Source organism: Arvicanthis niloticus, chromosome 9 (assembly GCF_011762505.2).
Source record: "Arvicanthis niloticus isolate mArvNil1 chromosome 9, mArvNil1.pat.X, whole genome shotgun sequence".
Lineage (NCBI taxonomy): Eukaryota > Metazoa > Chordata > Mammalia > Rodentia > Muridae > Arvicanthis > Arvicanthis niloticus.
In genome coordinates, this window is record NC_047666.1 from 69,269,857 (window position 1) to 69,289,568 (window position 19,712).

The 19,712-nt window shown below is 38.9% G+C and overlaps 1 protein-coding gene across 1 annotated transcript; it reads right to left on the reverse strand.

Moving 5' to 3' along the window:
* Positions 1-12,029: 12,029 nt before the first annotated feature.
* On the reverse strand, positions 12,030-14,779 carry LOC117715765 (uncharacterized). Its single transcript, XM_034512619.2, has 3 exons — positions 14,716-14,779; positions 13,591-13,623; positions 12,030-12,747 (listed from the first exon to the last, which is right to left on the reverse strand). Exons 1-3 carry the CDS (start codon positions 14,777-14,779, stop codon positions 12,044-12,046), a joined length of 801 nt encoding a protein of 266 aa, XP_034368510.1. The 3' UTR covers positions 12,030-12,043.
* Positions 14,780-19,712: the final 4,933 nt, after the last annotated feature.

Here is a 19,712-nt window from a genome sequence, read left to right on the forward strand (position 1 = left end):
ATTTAGTTTGAGGTCCAGCCAAGCAATTCAAGAAAGGAAACATGAAAGAAGTCAAATTGAATCAGTCACCATGAATAGGAATTTTGAGCCAGAAGAGCTGCATTGATCTTTCTGGCTAGATCGACTTTGGAAAGAAGAATGGGTGAGTTTATTCAGCATAAGTCTCAGAGGATGAAAATATCTTTGGCCAGGATAAGATTGAATGAGGCCTGGAAACTTCTAAGACTAGGTGTAGGTTAGCAGAGGGAGGCAGCAGTTCTCTGAGACAATAATTACCTCCAAAGAAAAAAACTACACTACAGAGTATTATTTTGAGTTTTTCATATTCTTTAGATACAAGTCCCCTCTTAACAGAATAGATGGCTAACTTTGGTTGTATGTTTTCTTGCCTCAGATTGTTCTGCTTTACATTTTTATGAGATTTCATTCGTCCATTAATGTTCTTATTTTTCTACACTTCAGGGATATTATTCATAGAATTCAAAAAACAGATTTATGCATTTTGAGAAAATAAACATTTTAGTGAATATTTAACTTATTTTATTTATTATTTGAGAATTTCATACATAAATATAATGTATGTCAATCATAGTCACAATTATTCTCCCATGGCAGAATTTCTAAGTGGGATATTGGCTTGGAATACAGAAGTTTTACATTCAAAAGAGATGCTTCATTGCATAGCAGAATGTGGCTGATATAGAGACTATTTTCAAAGTTCAGAGAAGAAATGCCTGTGAGATCCTCAGCCATAAAGGGCACATGTTTATCACAGCCTTTTTTCTCGTTACAGACTCAGGGAAAATTAAGAAAAAGGATGAAGAGAGATTACAGAAGCCATAGATACAGGATGACCAGAGCAAATGAATTTCTTTTGGACATGGCATGATCCTTGCATTCATGCATTCATAGCAAATATGGCTACTTCTATGTAATTTGCACAAAAACGAGATACATAGGTCAGTGGGATACAAATGAGGACCCAGATATATGTCAACACATCTACAGTTACCAATATTCTTTTAAAGACAGGATCATTAACAAATCATGCTAGAAGAGCTGGATTTCAGCTGGCAGAGAAACTGTAGAGCTGGATTCGTACCTGTCACCTTGTAAAACTCAACCTAAAGTATGCCAGGCATCACTTCAATGTGAGGAGTGACGTTGGTGCACATGCACGATGTGTTTATAATCTCATGTAAACCAATGCATAGCAGAATGTTTCCTTCAGTTCTCAAATGAGTGATAACATAACAGATGGATACATAACAAATAAGATTGACACCCTGCCCAGATCCAGAAATGTGTAGAAAGCATTAAATCTGTCTCTAATTAGGGAAAGCATTGGACTGCCTCAAAAAAGTGTAAAACATTTTGCTCTGGTCTTTATGTGGTAGAAAACAAAAAAGAGAGTGCCAAAAGCCCATGCAGACATTAGATTATATTAATATGATGATGTCATTTTTATAGGAACCCTAAAACGTCATGTTTTTAATAGCATATCTTGTGCCACATTTTGTGTGGAACATTGAATACGTTTATATTTGGGCATCATTCCCCATAAAAAACATTTTAAAGCTATTAAACAGACAAATTTTTCAGTTTTCACAGACAACACAGTGAATTTCTTTTCCACACTGCTCTGATAGGCAATCTTGTCTCTCATCTGACTTACTGATGTTTTACATTCTGTACCAACCACAGTTGTTCTTTCCAACTTGTCTCTGCTTTCTGAAAATCTGATGAACAGGTTTGTTTTATTCTTTAAATGTGGATTGCCATGGTGCTGTTTGTATTTTGATGCTAACCCTGCTTCCTCAAGGTCGGGCTGACTGGACAAGGAGTAGATCACATACTCAGGTGATTTCAAGTGAATCTTCTTCCTACTTTAAGTGGTCAAATAAAGACAAGAGCCTGTGATTGGACAGTGGAAAGGAAAGGTTGGGCTGGGAAATTCAGAGAAGAGAGAAATCAGGAAGGGGAAAGAAGGAGAATGAGGAAAGAATAGAAAATGGAGGAATAGGAGATGGAAGGAAGATGGATTAAAAACCATGTGGCCTGGAGAAACCACAAGTAGCAAATGATCTCATAGCTGTGTAATAGAGTAGTGTTGTGGTATATCTGCACAACCTAGTTGTCCAGCTTATTAATATTATAACTGAGGTTCATGTTTTTTGCAAGTATTTATTTGAGTTGGAGATTTCCTACAAGAAATTGGCACCCATCATGTGGGTTAGAAACCAACTTAAGATAAAAGTGCTAATAACCCACCCTGGAATACACTTCTGGAGCAGTGATCTAGGCTACCTAGACAGCTGTAGATTCCCTCCAAAGCCCCAGGCAGACAGATACAGGCAAGTATAACACCCCAGCCTATACAGGACACTGGACAGACAGTCTGGCTCTTCTGACTGCTTGTGATGCAGGCTACCTGAGATCAGTATACAAGCACATGCTGCTAGCTGCAACCCTAACAAAAGACAGAGAGCTGGCTCAGAGCACCAGAAGCCACCAGTCTTTCTACAGTCAGAAACTCCCTGAATGAATAAAAGAATCAGAGAGGACTGCAGTGTTCTAAATTGAACAGCAGAGGGAGGCAAAGGGACAAATGATTTAGGATCAGGTAAAAAAATCATAAGAATCATAAGGATATATATATTTAAAGATTGTAAACACAAAAAATACCTGTTCAGGGGCTTTATGGGATGATATTTTGAATGGCTTGACAAGGATGTATTTTAAGAAAATAGATACCTTGTCATTTGCCAGTACTGCAATATTTAGTCTCTTGATTTTCAGTGTCTTCTCAAAAGACAGGGTCTTAATAAAAAAATTATGTGCCTTAGAAAAGAGATTAGAGGTAACATTAGAACTGAACGCACAAGAATCCATAGCCCAAAGTAAGGAAGAGAAAGACGAGAATATAGGTTGGATACAGGAGCTAGAAAAATGCTAGAACAGAAATTCCAGAAATTTATAGATGAGACTGAGCAACAGAGAGATAAGCTTAAGACTTGTCAACACAGCCTAGAAAAAATGTTAGAACTAAAGATTCCAGATTTTACTGGTCAAAATAAGCAACAGAAAGAGAAGAAAAAAGTCTGTAGACAGGAGCTGGAAGAGACTCTAGAAAAAAAATGATTCAACAGTTTACAGATCAGGCTGAATAGCATGGAAATAGAGATACAATTTGGAAGCAAAGTCTAGGGAATAATTTACTAAAGCTAACAAATCAAAATGAGGCAGATGCTGCAATATCAGAATTACAACATGAAAAGAAGCTAAGATTATGGAAGCAAGGCCAAGAACAGAAGATAGAAAAAATTGTAGAGCAATATAAACCACAGAAAGATAAATTGAAGACTTGCCAAGGTGGCCTAGAAGAAACACTAGAATTGAGGACAAAGGAAGTTATAGATCAGAATAAGAGACAGAAAGATGAAAATAAAAATGGGGGACAGGAGCTGGTAAAGATGCTAGAGCAAAGGATACAACAACTCACAGAACAAACTGGGCAGCAGAGAGAAAATAACGAGGATTGGAAGCAAGACTTGGAGAATAATCTTTTAAAATTAGTTAATCAAAATAAAACAGACAGTGAGAATATCAGAATTGCAATATAAAGAAAAAATTAAAATGTGGAGGCAGAACATCAAACAGAGAATGCAGGAACTCAGGGAACAGGGGAGCTACAAAAGGAGAAACATGAAGCATGAACTCATTCCACCTTAAGACTATAATTTAAAATTTCTACTAAAGAAGATACTCAAAAACAGAAGATAAAGAATTCCAACCAAAGGCATTAGAAAAAATGTTAATTTATCTAGTTAGTATACAACATATACCTCTGGATGATGACCATCCCACAAGATAATTAGATAATTCAAATGGCAACTCATGGATGTGCTAGAACTGAGGAAATTTAAGGAAAATGTCACTAATTTTAGAATGCAAAACAAATACTGACCTCTTGGGCCACTAAAAATATAATAATCCCCCATGACTTGAGAGATATGGAAAAGAAATGATAGAACCTGTCACACATTTACAATGGTTCTCATAGTGGAGTGAAGAAGTGAGAGAGATAGAATGACAAAATAGATCCAGGGGTAGAGAGATATCAGAAAATCAGCTGCTTGATGAAGGTCACTTTGCTGAGGTACAGGTACAAGCTGTATATCATGAAGAAACTCTGGCATTGTGTTGATTGGCAGCCATAAATGCCTGGGAGAAAGTCACAGAATCAGAAAAAAGACTTGAATCATTTTCTTAAGTCATACAAAGTCCAAAGAATATCTTCCCTGACTTTTTGCAAAGGCTAGCCTCAGCTGTGGAAAGGAGATCCAGCAGCAAGAAAGGCAATAATTGAGTGTTTAGCCTCTGAAAATGCAAATACTGAATGCCAGGAAGTAATCAGACCACTGAGGGCAAGGTCAGCATTAATACATGAGTGAATTAGACATATAGCTGATGTTAGAGCTTGTTCACCTGTTATGACCTTAATAAGAGAAGCTGACACTTGAGACCTAGAAATGACCCAAGATTTCAAATGTTTAAATTGTGAGCAGGGTCATCTCTGAAATAACTACAGAAGAAAACAAAGTAATCCCAAAAGAGGTCCTGTGTCTTCTGGAATGTGTCAAATATGTAGCAAAGGCCAACATTTGGCTCAAGAATGTAGAGTAACAACAGGCAAAAGGTACAACACCTTCCCAAGAAACTCCCATGGGAGGGGGTCTCATTCAGACCCAATGCCAGGCAGGGAGTGTTCTCTTCCTCAGGACAATTGAACATCACTGCTTCAAATACATGCTGCATGGCTAGATAATGAAGCTGAGGCAAGTTTTAGAGACTACATGCTGACTATATAGACTACAAGATTTTAAGGCTACATGTTGATTATCATGAGGAAATTGATAACTTAAGATGTGTCTTGTCGATTCCCTGCCCAGCCAGTGACCCTCAAGTTTTCCAGTTTCTACCTGAGCCAGGAGCAGAGCCTCAGCTATAGATCCATACCCACACAGCCCACAGCCCAGTTGCAGCTTGACTTACCAGGTATTCTGACACATCTAGGTTCACAGGTGAGACCCAAAACCCAGCCCCAATACCCAGATTACTGGGACCCTTTTGACTCCTGGACACAGATTTCCCAGCCAAACAGAGACCTGCATGCCTACCAGTTTCTTCCTGAGCAAGAAACAGAGTATCAGCCCTGGATCCAAACCCATATAGCCCACACCTTAGTTGCAGCTTGACACCCCAGGTATTCTGACACATCCAGGATCACAGGATCACAGGGTCACAGGATCACAGGATCACAGGATCACAGGATCACAGGATCACAGGATCACAGGATGGACAGGCTCCAGACAGACACAGGGAGGCCAGATAACATCAGAGATAACCACATGGCAAGAGGCAAGCATACAAAATTAAGCAACAGAAACCAATTTGACATAGCAACATCAGAAACCAGTTCCCATACCAAAGAAATTCCTGGATACCCCAATACTCCAGAAAGCAGGTCTCAGAACTAAGTTATTTCATGAAGATGATAGAAGATTTTAAGAATCACAAGTGAGGAGGTCACAACATCTGCCCCAACATCAGGAGTAACTGGGTCCTCAAGGATTCAGGGATAAAAGAACACCTACACAGCCAGAGGCATAAGGCACTTCTGGACAGACCTGTGCCCTGAGCACATCTTGGGTACTGGCTTTGCACGCAGTCCCACAACACCCAGAGGAAACTCAACTCCCAGGTGCTCTGAGATGCCCAGAATCACAGGATAACAGAATTACAGAGAAAGCTTGACTACCAGAGGAACAGACAACACCCAGGAGTACTGGATCTCAGGATCACAGCTGAAGTCACAACATTTTTCCCAACACCCAGCTTAACTGGGACCCTCACTGGAACCAGGGAAACACAAACCACCATGAAGCCAGAGACATGGGTTTGTTGTTGTTGTTGTTGTTGTTTTGTTTTTGTTTGTTTGGGTTTTTTTTTGTTTTTCTTTTTTGTTTTAGCTTGTTTTTGTTTCTGGTGCAAACCCAGTGCTCTGCCTCTCCATTCATTCTTGCAACACACAGACAGCTTGACTTCCAGGAGCTCTGACACAACAGGATCTAAGGAGCTTGATCACAGCAGGATTTCAGGATCCCAGAGGCACCTTGACTCACAAAAGCTCTGAGAAACCCAGGATCTGAGGATCACAGAATTCCAGAATCACAGAGACAACTGGACTCTGAGGAGTTCTCACACAACCCAGATCACAGGAGGGACACCTCCAGTCAGAGACAGCAAAGACAGGTAGCACTACAGATAACCCGATGGCAAGAGACAAGCACAATGACATGAGCAACAACAACCAAGGCTAACTGGCATCATCAGAACCCAGTTCTGTCACTATAGCAACTCCTGGATACCACACCAAAACAGAAAAGCAAAATGTGAATTTAAAATCACATCTCATGAAATGATAGAGCATTTTAAGAAGGACATAACTAACTCCATTAAAGAAACACAGGGGAACTCGGGTAAAGAGGGAGAAGCCCTTAAAGAGGAAACACAAAAATTTCTTAAAGATTTATAGGAAAACCCAATCAAACAGGAGATGGAATTGAACAAAACCAACAAGGATCTAAAAATGGACACAGAAACAATAAAACAAATTACAAATAGAAACAACCCTGGAGATAGTAAACCTAGGAAAGAGATCAGTAGTCATAGATGCAATCATCATCAATGGACTAGAAGACATAGAAGAGAGAATTTCAGGTGCAGAAGATATCATAGAATACACTTACACAACAAAGAACATGCAAAATGAAAAAAGCTCCTAATCCATAACATCCAAGAATTCAAGGACAAAATAAGAAGACCAAACCTAAGGATAAGAAGTATAGAAGAAAGCAAAGATTTCCAAATTAAGGGGCCAGTAAACATCTTCAACAAAATAATAGAAGAAAACTTCTCTAACCTAAAGGAAGTGATGCCCATGAACATACAAGAAGCCTACAGAACTCCAAATAGTCTGGATCAGAAAAGAAATTTCTCCTGTCACATAATAATCAACACCTCAGATTCCCAAATCAAAGAAAGAATATTAAAAGCAGTAAAGCGAAAACGTCAAATGACATATAAAGGCAGACCTATCAGAATTACAATAGACTTCTTACCAGAGACTATTAAAACCAGGAATATCTTTGGCAGATATCATATAGATCCTAAGAATACAAATGGGAGTCCAGGCTACTATAGCCAGCAAACCTCTCAATATAGATGGAAAAACCAATATATTCCAAGACAAAACCAACTTTACACAATATCTTTCCACAAATCTAGCCCCACAAAAGATAATAGATGGAAAACCCCAAGAAAAGGAGGGAAACTACACCCTAGAAAAAGCAAGAAAGTAATCTTCTTTCAACCAACCCCAAAAAGGAGACACACAAACATAATTCCATCTCTAACAACAAAAATAACAGAAAGCAACAATTACTTTTCCTTAGTATCTTTTAACATCAATAGACTCAATTCCCCAATACAAAGACATAGACTAACAGATTGGATACATAAACAGGACCCAGGATTTTGCTGCATACATGAAATGTACCTCAGTGACAAAGACAGACACTACCTTAGAGTAAAAGGCTGGAATTTTTTTTGGAAGCAAATGATTCCAAGAAACCTGCTGGAGTAGCCATTCTAATATAGAATAAAATCGAATTTCAACCAAAATTATTTAAAAACATAAGGAAGTGCACTTCATACTCATCAAATGAAAAAATCTACCAAGATGGACTCTCAAATCTGAGCATCTATGCTCCAAATGCTAGGGCACTTACATTCATAAAAGAAACTTTACTAAAGCTCCAAGTACACATTGCACCTCACACAATAATAGTGGGAGACTTCAACACCACACTCTCATCAGTGAACAGATAGGGAAAACAGGAACTAAACAGAGCTGCAGTGAAACGAGCAGAAGTTAAGAACCAAATGGATTGAACAGATTTCTATATTACATTTCATTCTAAAATAAAAGAATATACCTCCTTATCTGTTGAGAGCTGCACTGCCCCACGTTTTGGGGCTACTATGTTGCTGTCCACACTACCCCATGCTTTGGGGCTAAGTGCTCTGGTTAAGAGAGAGAGTGTGGATGGAGGGGCAAGAGATTCGAAGAATGAGACAAGACAGGGTGTGTGATCAAGTCTGGTTACCCCTTTATTTCCTCTATTCCCTCTATTACAAGAAAATCCTGGGTATTTATAAGCACAAGCAGGAGAACACAGGTGAAGAAATTTCACCATGTGCACCATGCAGCTGGGGTCACTAAACAGCAAAACAAGCTATGTGGGATAAACAATATGTTTTTCAGAGTGTGCTCAGCTGTTATATGCTGTTGAAAAACAAGTCTCTATCAGGGAATATGGTTCCAGATGGCTGCAAAGATGATCTAGCCACCTTCTGCTAAAAGTTGGCTCCCAACAGTAGTGGCTCCCAAAGCGTGGGGGCGCCAAGTGTGGGGCATTGTGGCTCTCACCACTTATCAGCACCTCATGGTACCTTCTCCAAAATTGATCATATAATTGGTCACAAAACAGGCCTCAACACATACAAGAAGACTGAAATAATCACATGCATACTGTCAAATCACCACAGACTAAGGCTGGTCTTCAATAACAACAACAACAACAACAACAACAACAACAAAAAACAAACAAACAACAGAAAGCCCAAATACACATGGAAGATGAACAGAGCTCTACTCAGTGATAATTTGGTCAAGGAAAAAAGTAAAAAAAGAAATTAAAGACAAGGAGTGGAACAGAGACTGAAGGAAAGGCCATCCAGACACTGCCCCACCAGGGATCCATCTCATATTTAGGCACCAAACTCAGATACTTGCTGATACCAAGAAGTGCTTGCTGACAGGAGCCTGATATAGATGTCTCCTGAGAGATTCTGTCAGAGTCTTACCGATACAGATGTGGATGTTTGCAGCCAACCATTGGACTGAGCATGTCAACCCCAGTGGAGAAGTTAGGGGAGGACTGAAAGAGCTGAAAGAATTTGCAATACTGGGGGAAGAACAGCAATATCAACAAACCAGATCCCCCAGAGCTCTGAGGGACTAAACTACCAATGAAAGAATACACATAGAGGGACCCATGGCTCCAATTGCATATGTAGCAGAGGATTGCCTTGAGTGGCATCAATGGGAGGGGAAGCCTTGGGTCCTGTGAAGGCTGGGTGCCCCAGCATAAGGGAATAATAGGGCAGTGGGGCAGGATTGGATGTGCTGGGGAGCTCCCTCATGGAGGCAGGAGAAGAAAGATAGATGTTTTTCAGAGGGCAACCAAAAACTGTAAAATGTAAATAAACTAGCTTACGAGAAAAAAAATACATATTTTAAAGAAAAACAACAAAAAATGTGTCTTGTCATCTGTCAGGTTTTCAACAGGTAAACAAACCAATACACACACACACACACACACACACACACACACACACACTTATATGGCAGCCACACCAGAGAAGGTAGAGGCTGACACTAAGAAGCCCACCAGTCCCATGGCCTACCCTCAGTAGCATCCACTACAATGTGCAAATATGTAATGGACATATGGGAGAGAAAGAAGCAGGATAATTTGAGCATTATGAAGAGAGAACTAAAGGCATGAGGATATTGAGGTATAGCCTGCTGTGAGAATCCTGCCTTGGACCTAAGGCCATGGTAATATTCCAGCAGATACTGACCAGTCTGGTGCTGTGGCCATGCAGCAGAAGGGGTCTGTGTCCATGTCTGTGGCTCATATTACTGCTAAAGATCATTTAGACATCACTGGTCTGGACAATGACATCAGCCCACAGTTCAGAATCTGTGCAGAGCTGATCCCACCTCTCAACTGCCACAGCTCTTGGAAGGGTGCCCAGCACCTCACCTGGGCATCATGGTAGGACTGGCACCTGTGGTGAGGATACAGGTGAGCCCACAAAGAGTTTGAGAGTGCCAGTGCCAGTGAGTAAGAAATTCATAAAAATTAATAAGAAGTGAAAATAATACTTGCATTTAATCCATTTAGCAATAAAATCGTAGAAGCCTTTTCTTTACCTATATGGTTAAAGCTTAGTTTTCATCCAAAATGAGTGAGTTCTTTCTGAGGTGGTGCTTGGGCTTTTGCTCCATATGCATATGTATGTAAGTATAGGTGTGTCTGTGTAAGTATGGAAATAGATTAGACAGATTGTTGGGCCCAACAAGTAATTATGTGATAATGAATGTGTATTGTGAAAATATGTATGTTAATGCATATTTTCTTGTGTAAAAGATTCTTCTTCTGCAAGAGTGATTCTCTTCTCCTAGTTAAATAAAAGTTTATTGCCCTAAACCTCCCTCCAGCCAGGCAAGCTAGAATCTAGGCTTCTGGTCAAGAGAGAAAAAAGCCCCAGGAAATAATCCTTTACTTAACCCCCTGCTATGATGCAACCATTGTTAATCACCCAAGCCAGCAGTTTTTAACTATAGAATAAGGAACTTTTTAGGATTATTTAGAAGCTATCAGCAAACACTCACTATATTTAGAGAGCTAGAATGTCAGAAACCATCAGTCTTTAAACCTACCTCCAGAGACCATCAGTTCTTGAAGCAAACTTTATGTGCAAAACTTCAGGTGATTACTGGCCAGGATTTTGGTAAAGGAAAAAGGATTTAGAGAATACTCAAAGAACAGCAAACTCAGCTTTATGAATTAAGCTCAAATACTTTGGAAGTTTTAAGGATTCCTAAGCCTCTGGAACTTCTACGGACTTCATATTTTTCCTCTTTTAATTACTATTCAATAAAGTATAATAAATAAATAAATAGATGAAATAATCATAAATAACCAAAAATTAACAATGAGAGACTTCTAAAGTATGCTTAAACTTTTTAAAGAATTGCATTTGTCTATGAGGTTAGGTGTATGATATTTATAAACAAGAACAAAAAAATAAAACAATAACAGCTTAACTACGCCATTTATAGGACTGTCTATATCAGAAAAGTGTGAGCTGGCTGATACTAAACTGCCCAAAAGAATAGTAGCTACTAGCTACAGGAACAGTGACCCCAAATTGTGAAAGACAAAGTAATATCTGTAAGAAACAAAGAAGTTATAAAGGCAGTTATTCCATAGAGTTAGGGCATTAAAGACACATGACACACTAAGGGCATCACTCTTTATGTAGTTTACTCTTGAAATCCACATCTTTTTTTGTTTTCTTTTGTTTTTGTTTTTGTTTTTTTGAGGCAGAGTTTCTCTGTGTAGCCCTGGCTGTCCTGGAACTCACTCTGTAGACCAGGCTGGCATGGAACTCAGAAATCCACCTGCCTCTGCATCCCAAGTGCTGGGATTAAAAGCGTGCTCCACCACCGCCCAGCAAAATCCACATCTCATGTGAAGTCTTTTGCTAAAATAATGAGAATATTCAAAATATAGAAAAACAGTGGGCAGAATTTGTGGGTAACATGGAAAGAAGGGGATCTCTCAAGTGATAGTCAGCTGATATGTAGGGGGAGGACTGCTCTTTTTGGAACTAACCATTCCCAGACTCTAGTGCCACTCATGCTCAGAATGAGAAACAAGGAAGAATAATTTTATGCTAAATATTTTATTGGAATGATTCTTCTACAGGAATGATATTGAAGGCATCTGTCTTCTGTTCACCTGAAATAAATAAATGAACAAGAGATTAAAGATAGAATGTAAACGTATCTTTATATTTACATTGAATATAAAGATACAAGAGAAAAGATATCAACAACTCATAAAGAACTTTTAGTTTCTTTGATAACTCTGTTAGAGTTCGGACATTTGACTGAGAGTGAATTTAAATCACATACACCATAGAATTATAAATGCCTTTCATATTTTGGATGTATCTATAATCTATGTCTTTAGTAACAGGGTGGTCATCACTGGAGTTTGGGGGATGGTATGAAAGATGAGGTATTATTTAATTACCTTCTCTCTGATAAGGAACCAGATGGCTATGCAAAAAATGTCCCCAGGAAACTTGGCTGGCCTCCCTGCTGAGGTGGGCCTTGTGAGTTTCCAGGTTGAGGGGGTCTCTGAGGTGGTCCCTGTGGGGGTGGGCCTTGAGGAGGTCTCTGCTGTGGTCCTCCTGGTGGTGGTGGGCCTTGAGGGGGTCTCTGCTGTGGGCCTCCTGGTGGGGGTGGACCTTGAGGGGGTCTCTGCTGGGGGCCTCCTGGTGGGGGTGGGCCTTGAGGGGGTCTCTGCTGGGGGCCTCCTTGTGGGGGTGGGCCTTGGGGAGGTCTCTGCTGGGGGCCTCCTTGTGGGGGTGGGCCTTGAGGTGGTCTCTGCTGGGGGCCTCCTTGTGGGGGTGGGCCTTGAGGTGGTCTCTGCTGTGGTCCTCCTGGTGGGGGTGGGCCTTGAGGGGGTCTCTGCTGGGGGCCTCCTTGTGGGGGTGGGCCTTGAGGTGGTCTCTGCTGTGGTCCTCCTGGTGGAGGTGGACCATGGTGGTGTCCTGGGTGAGGAGGGCGTGGATGCTGAGGATGTTGTGGGGGAGGTGGTGGTCTCTCTGGTGTATTTCCATCATCCCCACTGCCATCATCATCACCGTCATCTTCATCCCCATCTTCATCTTCATCAGAAGCAGGAGGTCTTGGGGGAAATCCTCCAGGAGGTGGTCTCGGATGAGGATGACGATGTCCCTGGTTCTGCTGCTCTAAATCTGTTTTAGTATTAGTCAAAGTAGATGAGTTTAGACCTTCTCTTTCTCCCAGGATCACCCTCTCACAACTTTATATCACTGCTGCTTCATGAAGCTTAATTTGTATATTTATAAGATGTATTTTCTTTTATCTCAACTCTTGGAATGAGTATTTGTCCTTAAATTTGAAGCAAAAAAAAAAGTGATTTTATGTAACTTACAATTTTCAGACAGAAGTGAAGAAAGGGGAAATATTTTATATATTTTACTACTTAGAACTTGGCAGATTAGCAAAATTGTGGCTGTAAGGCTTTATTATTCTTAAATATAAAATGGTGTTCAAGTTCTGTAGGCCTGTGTAAAGCAAGAAGGAAATGTAAGAAAAAGGTTTCCATTCAAATTTCATGCAAAATATTTGTAAGAATTAGTCAGCTGTGGATACAGAGCTGAGTACAAAAAAGTACATTTAAAATTGTGGGAAGCACAGGCTCTGTTTAATTGCATATTTTATGTACAATCATGGCATGCTAATTAGAATCACTGGGGAAAGAAGAAGTCTTTGGATGAACCATAGTGTCACAGAGGATTTTAAATGAGGACAGCCTATATGTGCATCATATACAGTATATTGCTTCAATCTGTGGAAGAGATAAAATGTCTCTTTTGTTATCAAAACCTAACTTCCAATTCTTCCAGTGCAAGGTGCTGTTGTAGAGTCAATGTAAGGAAGGTTGTCTGTTTATCTCTAGTGAAGCTGCCAGCCATTATTTTGATAAAATAAGGAAATGATAGAAATATTACAGAATTGAATAATTACAGATGCAAAGGTATAAAAATGTCAATAGAGGATGGATCTCTCTTTACCTAACAGCTGAGATGAGTCTTCATAGATGACCTCTGAAAAATAAGCACAAAGAAATTGAAAATTACTTATGTCATTTTTTAGTTGCTGAGATTCTTATCAGGATAGTTTCTACACTAAGTAGCAGTGACGATTTAGTTACTTCTTGGATGTATCAGACTTTACTCTTCATTTCTTAGATGTATCCAACTGATACTCTTCATTAACACTCCTACAATTTCAGGGAGACATGATTCCATTCTTAATGTTTTTTTTAATGATCTTCATTTCTCATATGTTATAGTCCCAAGTATTTCACTTATTGAAATAAGAAAAATATTGCTTTTAATACCATACACAACAAAGTGAGTATTGCATAGCTGTCATTAAAAATTAAGAGAAATTGGGTCTAGAAACATATTTTCAAAAAGCAGTTGCCTAAATGACTTGTATTAAGTCCTGAATCTATATAGTAGAAGGAGAAATCCTGCTACCAATAAGTTGGCTTCCGTCAGAATGTCCTTGAGCATTCTAAGACCTGCAGACACTTGGATGGACATATACACAAACATGCACACACACACACACACACACACACACAAAAAGAAAGAGAAAGAGAGAGAGAAATTTAGAGAGAAAGAAGAGAGATGCATATTTGCATTCACACACATAAAATAAACATTAAAATTATATTTAGAAGAAATTATTCCAATATTTACAGCTCATGTTATTCAGAGTTTTAAATTTGTTACCTTTTGCCATTTCTCAGAAACATTCCTCATATGTTTTACTTCTTTCAATTTTCTATCCTCTGTATACAAGGAAAGCGCCACCCACTATCTGTTATTCATAACACCAAAAGAACTGAATTTCCCTCTGTCAACTGTAACATACTGTCATGCATCATCCACAACTAAAAAAGTCTCTTTGTAAATAACACTCATGTTATTTTGTTACAATAATGTTTTTAATTTAAACTATAATTACAGTATAAGCTCTAGAGGTAAAATGATAACAAATATCCTACTATTTATTCTCATGCTTCTTTGCCTCGATCCCATTTTCATCTTCTTTCATTTTTCCCAGTTCTGAACAGAAGTGTTTCCCAAGTCCCATATTACTGTACCACTCATTCCCCTATTTCATACCTTCCTCTGAGCTCTGAGCTGAGCTCAGGACCAGCAAGGCTGCTGTGAGCAGGACCACCAGCATCTTGGAGGTGAATCTAGAGTTTGTGCTGGAGGAACGAAGAACACAGTCTTTATAAGAAAGGTAGAACAAAGGTAACTTTCAGGTCCTTACTGTTAACCTGACCTTTAACAGCAGGATGCCATGCATCCCTGACTCTTCTTTGGGATTTTAGCCTAGAAGGATGCAGTGGAGAGAAAGTTGTCAAAGATTCAGGACTCAATTATACAACATGAAATTGTCCAACAATGTTAAAATGATACAGTGAAGTTTTAGATAATAGAAATAAAATTCTATTTTGATTTAACTTTGACTCTGTTTCTGTTAGTTGTGATCCTGGAAAAATTTGCTTCTATACAAACATGGATACTTATGTCGATATTCTTTCCCTCATTGAAGATAAAGATGGACAGTATTTCTGCTAATAAGTGAGAAACTCCATATACGATGTTATATACCTATGTGTACCCTTTAGATGACTTTTTGTTCATTTATGCAGGCGATTAGAACACCAAGATGGACTACATAGTAGATGAGACAAGACTGACAGGCTGCTTGTTTTCAGATAGGCTGTCTAGAATTCTCCAGACCTGGTTCAAATTAAAGAACCTATAATATCATAGAACTGGAAGACTGAATATTATTTTCTTCTATTCCTTCTGTGCTAGGGAAATAAAAATGGCAAAAGAAGCCCAGGTAAGTGTTAGACTAGTCAGTTCTAAAATATACATTTATCAAAACAAACATAGAATGATGTGCTTCATGGAGAATATCTTCACATCTACTTTCTTTCTTTCTTTATTTTAGAAATTTGAATTACATGATGTTCAGTATTGTTTCCTCCCAGAATTACTCTTGATCAGTTACTTGAACTATTGATTGGCTATAAGCATGAACAAGGTGGTCTCACATGACCTTCAAATTTCCAAGGCATTGCTTCCTTTTTTTTTTTTTTTTTTTTTTTTTTTTTTGGTTTTTCGAGACAGGGTTTCTCTGTGTAGCCCTGGCTGTCTTGGAACTCACTCTTTAGACCAGGCTGGCCTCGAACTCAGAGATCCGCCTGCCTCTGCCTCCCAAGTGCTGGGATTAAGGTGTGCGCCACCACCGCCCAGCAAGGCAAGGCATTGCTTTCTCTGAATGATTTTCAACTTGGAGTATTTAATTTTCTGTGTTTATAGCCAATGGTTCAATTCTTACCCATCTGACTATTTGAGGATGATTATGCTTTATACCACACAGGGTCATGTTTACTGTCACTGTACCACAGTCCATCATCCTCTTCCAGTTCCTATAAAAAACCTTTGACTTATTTTTTGAATCAGTTTACTTTGTTCTTTTGCTTGTTTTTGAGTTGGCCTCATAGCTTCACTTGACATTCTTCTACCCAAGTCCCCTATATTAGGGGTCTAGATTTGAACCCCTAAGGAAAGCTTCCTTATAGAACTCATGAACATAGTTCCTTTCCTTTCCTTTCCTTTCCTTTCCTTTCCTTTCCTTTCCTTTCCTTTCCTTTCTGTTCCTTTCCTGTTCTCTATCTCTCCTCTCTCTCTCTACCTCTCTGTAATAATTGATGAGCATATAGCAAGGTGTGGTATCTCATACTTTAATCCTAGCACTCAAAGATTGGGCAGAGGCAGGTGGATGTAGATGTCTAAGTGTAATATCAGACTAGTCTACAAAGCCATGTCCAAAACATTTGGGGCTGTTACACAGAGAAATCCTGTCTTAAAACAAAATTGGTTGGAAGATACTGTGCTTGAATGACTCATCTTTTGTTACAAATATTATTTAATTTCACATTTCTATACTTTTATTCAATTACATGAGACATTACCTCAATGTGGAAATTATAAAATTAAAGCAAATTGTTATCTTTTCATCCCTGAGCTCAAATACAGCTTTCATAATACCTCAGTTTTTAAGTATGGGTAGTAGAAATTTGAAGAACATTTGGATGTGGTAAATGAGGTAAAACATAGAGATGCATTTTACTATATATTATTATCCTCTATTATGTGGACTAATCTACTGTGCTATTTGTATGAATATTCCAGATATTTCATTATGAACAGGTATAGGAATTATCTCAGAAAATTACCTAAATTGTCCTTTGCTATAGATGATGTAAAATTCTGTGATATTATCAGACTACAGAATTTACCACAGGTGTTATCTGTGGTGTGAGTGGTTGTGTTGTTGTTGATGATGATAATGATGATGCTTCCCCTTTAGGTGATGACAGATGTATTTTGAAGAGTGACTATATTAGTATTTAGTAATTTTCTCTCATTTGGTGAAAATCAGAGACAATTTCATGGGATTTATGGTGTTTAATGCAGGCAATGGAAGGTTGACTGTTCTGAATATGCTTATTGATTGAATGATTTTCTAGTGTCTAGAGATAGAAGATGAGAAGGATTGTGAGATGGGGGTCTAGACCAGGTGTGGTTTTGCTAGACATTGTGCTGGGAATATCAGACATAGAGAAGAGGAGAAAGTTAGGCAGATATGCTCATGTTGGTCTGGAGAAGAACTGCCTTGTTTTGGTGGAGCTCAGCCTACTCCTGAGCTAAGTTGGTTCTGGAATAGAGCAGTTTATTTTGCCAAAACTTGTGGGTAGCCACAGAAGGAGGCTATCATCCTTGTAGCCATCTTGAGCCATATACTCTGAAAAGAGACTTGATTACATCAGCCTACAACTGCTGAGCACACTCTGATAACATCTTGTTTTAGATACCCAGGATCTTCCATTGGGTGTGTGAGACTTAAAACTATGATTTAGAGACTTAAGGGAGTGAGTTAAAGATTAGATTTAGAAACAAGGCCTAAGGGCATGACTTCAAGGTGAGACTTAGAGGCATAGCTTAGAAGTGAGAAATATAAAAGGCGAGACGCAGACAGAAGAAAGCAACAGATTATTAGACACTTCAGACAGTACAACTTGGAACTAGGAATTAGGTTAGAGAGTACAACTTAGAGTACAACTTGGAGTAGGAATTAGCATTGAGGAAGAAGACACTTGGACTAGAGAACTTGAAAGAAGAATTATTAGGTATTAGGCACCAAGCACTTCGAAGAAGTAACTTGGAACTTGGAGGCACTAGGGACTAGAAACTCAAGACCTGGGACTTGGACTAAGAAGAGAGACTGAAGAATAAATGGGATTGAATCACACTCTGTCTGGTCTCCATTCTTTATGTCCATCCTCACTCTCTCTCTTGCTGAACCCCGATCTGCAGACCTGAACAGCTTGGGGCAGTGTGGGCTCTAACACTTAGCCCCCAAGGCTTTTGGCAGTGCGGCTTCCAACATTGACAGAATGTTCAGAGACATTTTGGCCTCCAAACGTGGAGTAGTGCACTTCTCAACATTTCTGGCCCCCAAGTGTGGGGCAGCTTGGGCCGCAACAAAAACTCACACAACTTGAGTCATTTTTGTGACCTTTTCCAATGTCTTCAATATGTGAAAGAGATTATTGTTATATGAAAAAAATGTCACCTAGGAACTCATGCAAAAAGAAAAAAAAATTGTTGTGGAGAAAGGGACCGAGAACACTGTCAGTTATTAAAGGCTAAGGTGGCTTAAGTAATAAGTGTTATGTGAAGGGCTCTTGGAGACCTGTAGTGATTGAAGCACTAAGGAGTGGCTCTTCCATATGACTCAGCTGTATCTCTTTTGGTTATATATATGAATATCTGTAAGTTATCACACCACATAAACACTTGCATTTTTATCACTGCACTATTCAAAATATCCATAATTTTGAACCAGCACACATGGAAGTCCAGATTTTGTTTCTCTGGAGCTTCAGTATGGATGTTCATGGGGCTGGTCCATCCCATTGCACTCTTAGAAGCCTCCTCTATGTCCACATTCTTCCATAGACTCTAAAGATAAAACACGTAGCCTATCTCTAGAATCTATATATGCTTGGAAAAACTGATATGTGACAAACACTTTGAATTGAATTTCGATGTTATTATGGCTCCTTTTGCACAGGTGATTTTATTACAACAGGAAATTTTTTTTTCTCAAACTGCACAGTGCTAAATTTGCTGAAAATAAACTGTTCATGGTCAGACTTTATATGTTTGAACTGCCACCAGCTCACAACGTTCTGCTGAACTGTAGCTCCTTCTTGCTGCTTACCATTTTTCCTCTAGCAGCTGTGGTCTTTGGAGGAACTCCCAAGCATCTTCTGATGAGGGGGGACTCCTTTTCTGACACCATCCTAACCCACTTCCAGTGACCCCATATAATCATCATTCAATAAATCATTTGGGTTTCATCTAGTAGCTTTTGTGGGCCTACCTGTGTGATTATTAGCTGGGATTTCTCTCTGATATGTTTGGCACTATCCATTTCTCACCTACAGTTAGAAGAACATTTAAAAGTATTTGAATGTATGTCTGGAGAGCTGCTGGGTGACACAAAGAGTGACTTTAAACATTTTCTACAGATCCTCATTATTTGGAGAATCAGTGTTTCTAATTTATCAGATATGATTTGGAGAAGGGGTTATGTTTCCAGTAATATTCTGTGAGCTGGTTGTCTTGAAATCCTCCTGGCTGAGAGGTCTTAGAAAATTTCATCTTGCCTATAAATTAAGTTTTTTTATACAAAATATTTTTCTTCTCATATCTTAAACAGACATCATCTCCTTTGTATTTTACTATTGCAGAGAAGGCACAGCTCTGGTGTCCTTAGTTTCCATAGGACTGTATTTTACTAATGGGAGATTTATGAAATTCAAAGATAGAGTGTATCACCCTTCATTTGATAAATAATTTGAATATATTGAAGGGAGAACTCTATTTTCTTCTACTGTGAACAGTCCAGTCTTATTAAAATATATATTATGCATATCATTTGTACATATAGATTTTATCTCATTTACATAACATTTAATAATTTAAGTTGTAGAACATTACAAAAAGATTGAGACAGTTTATAAAGA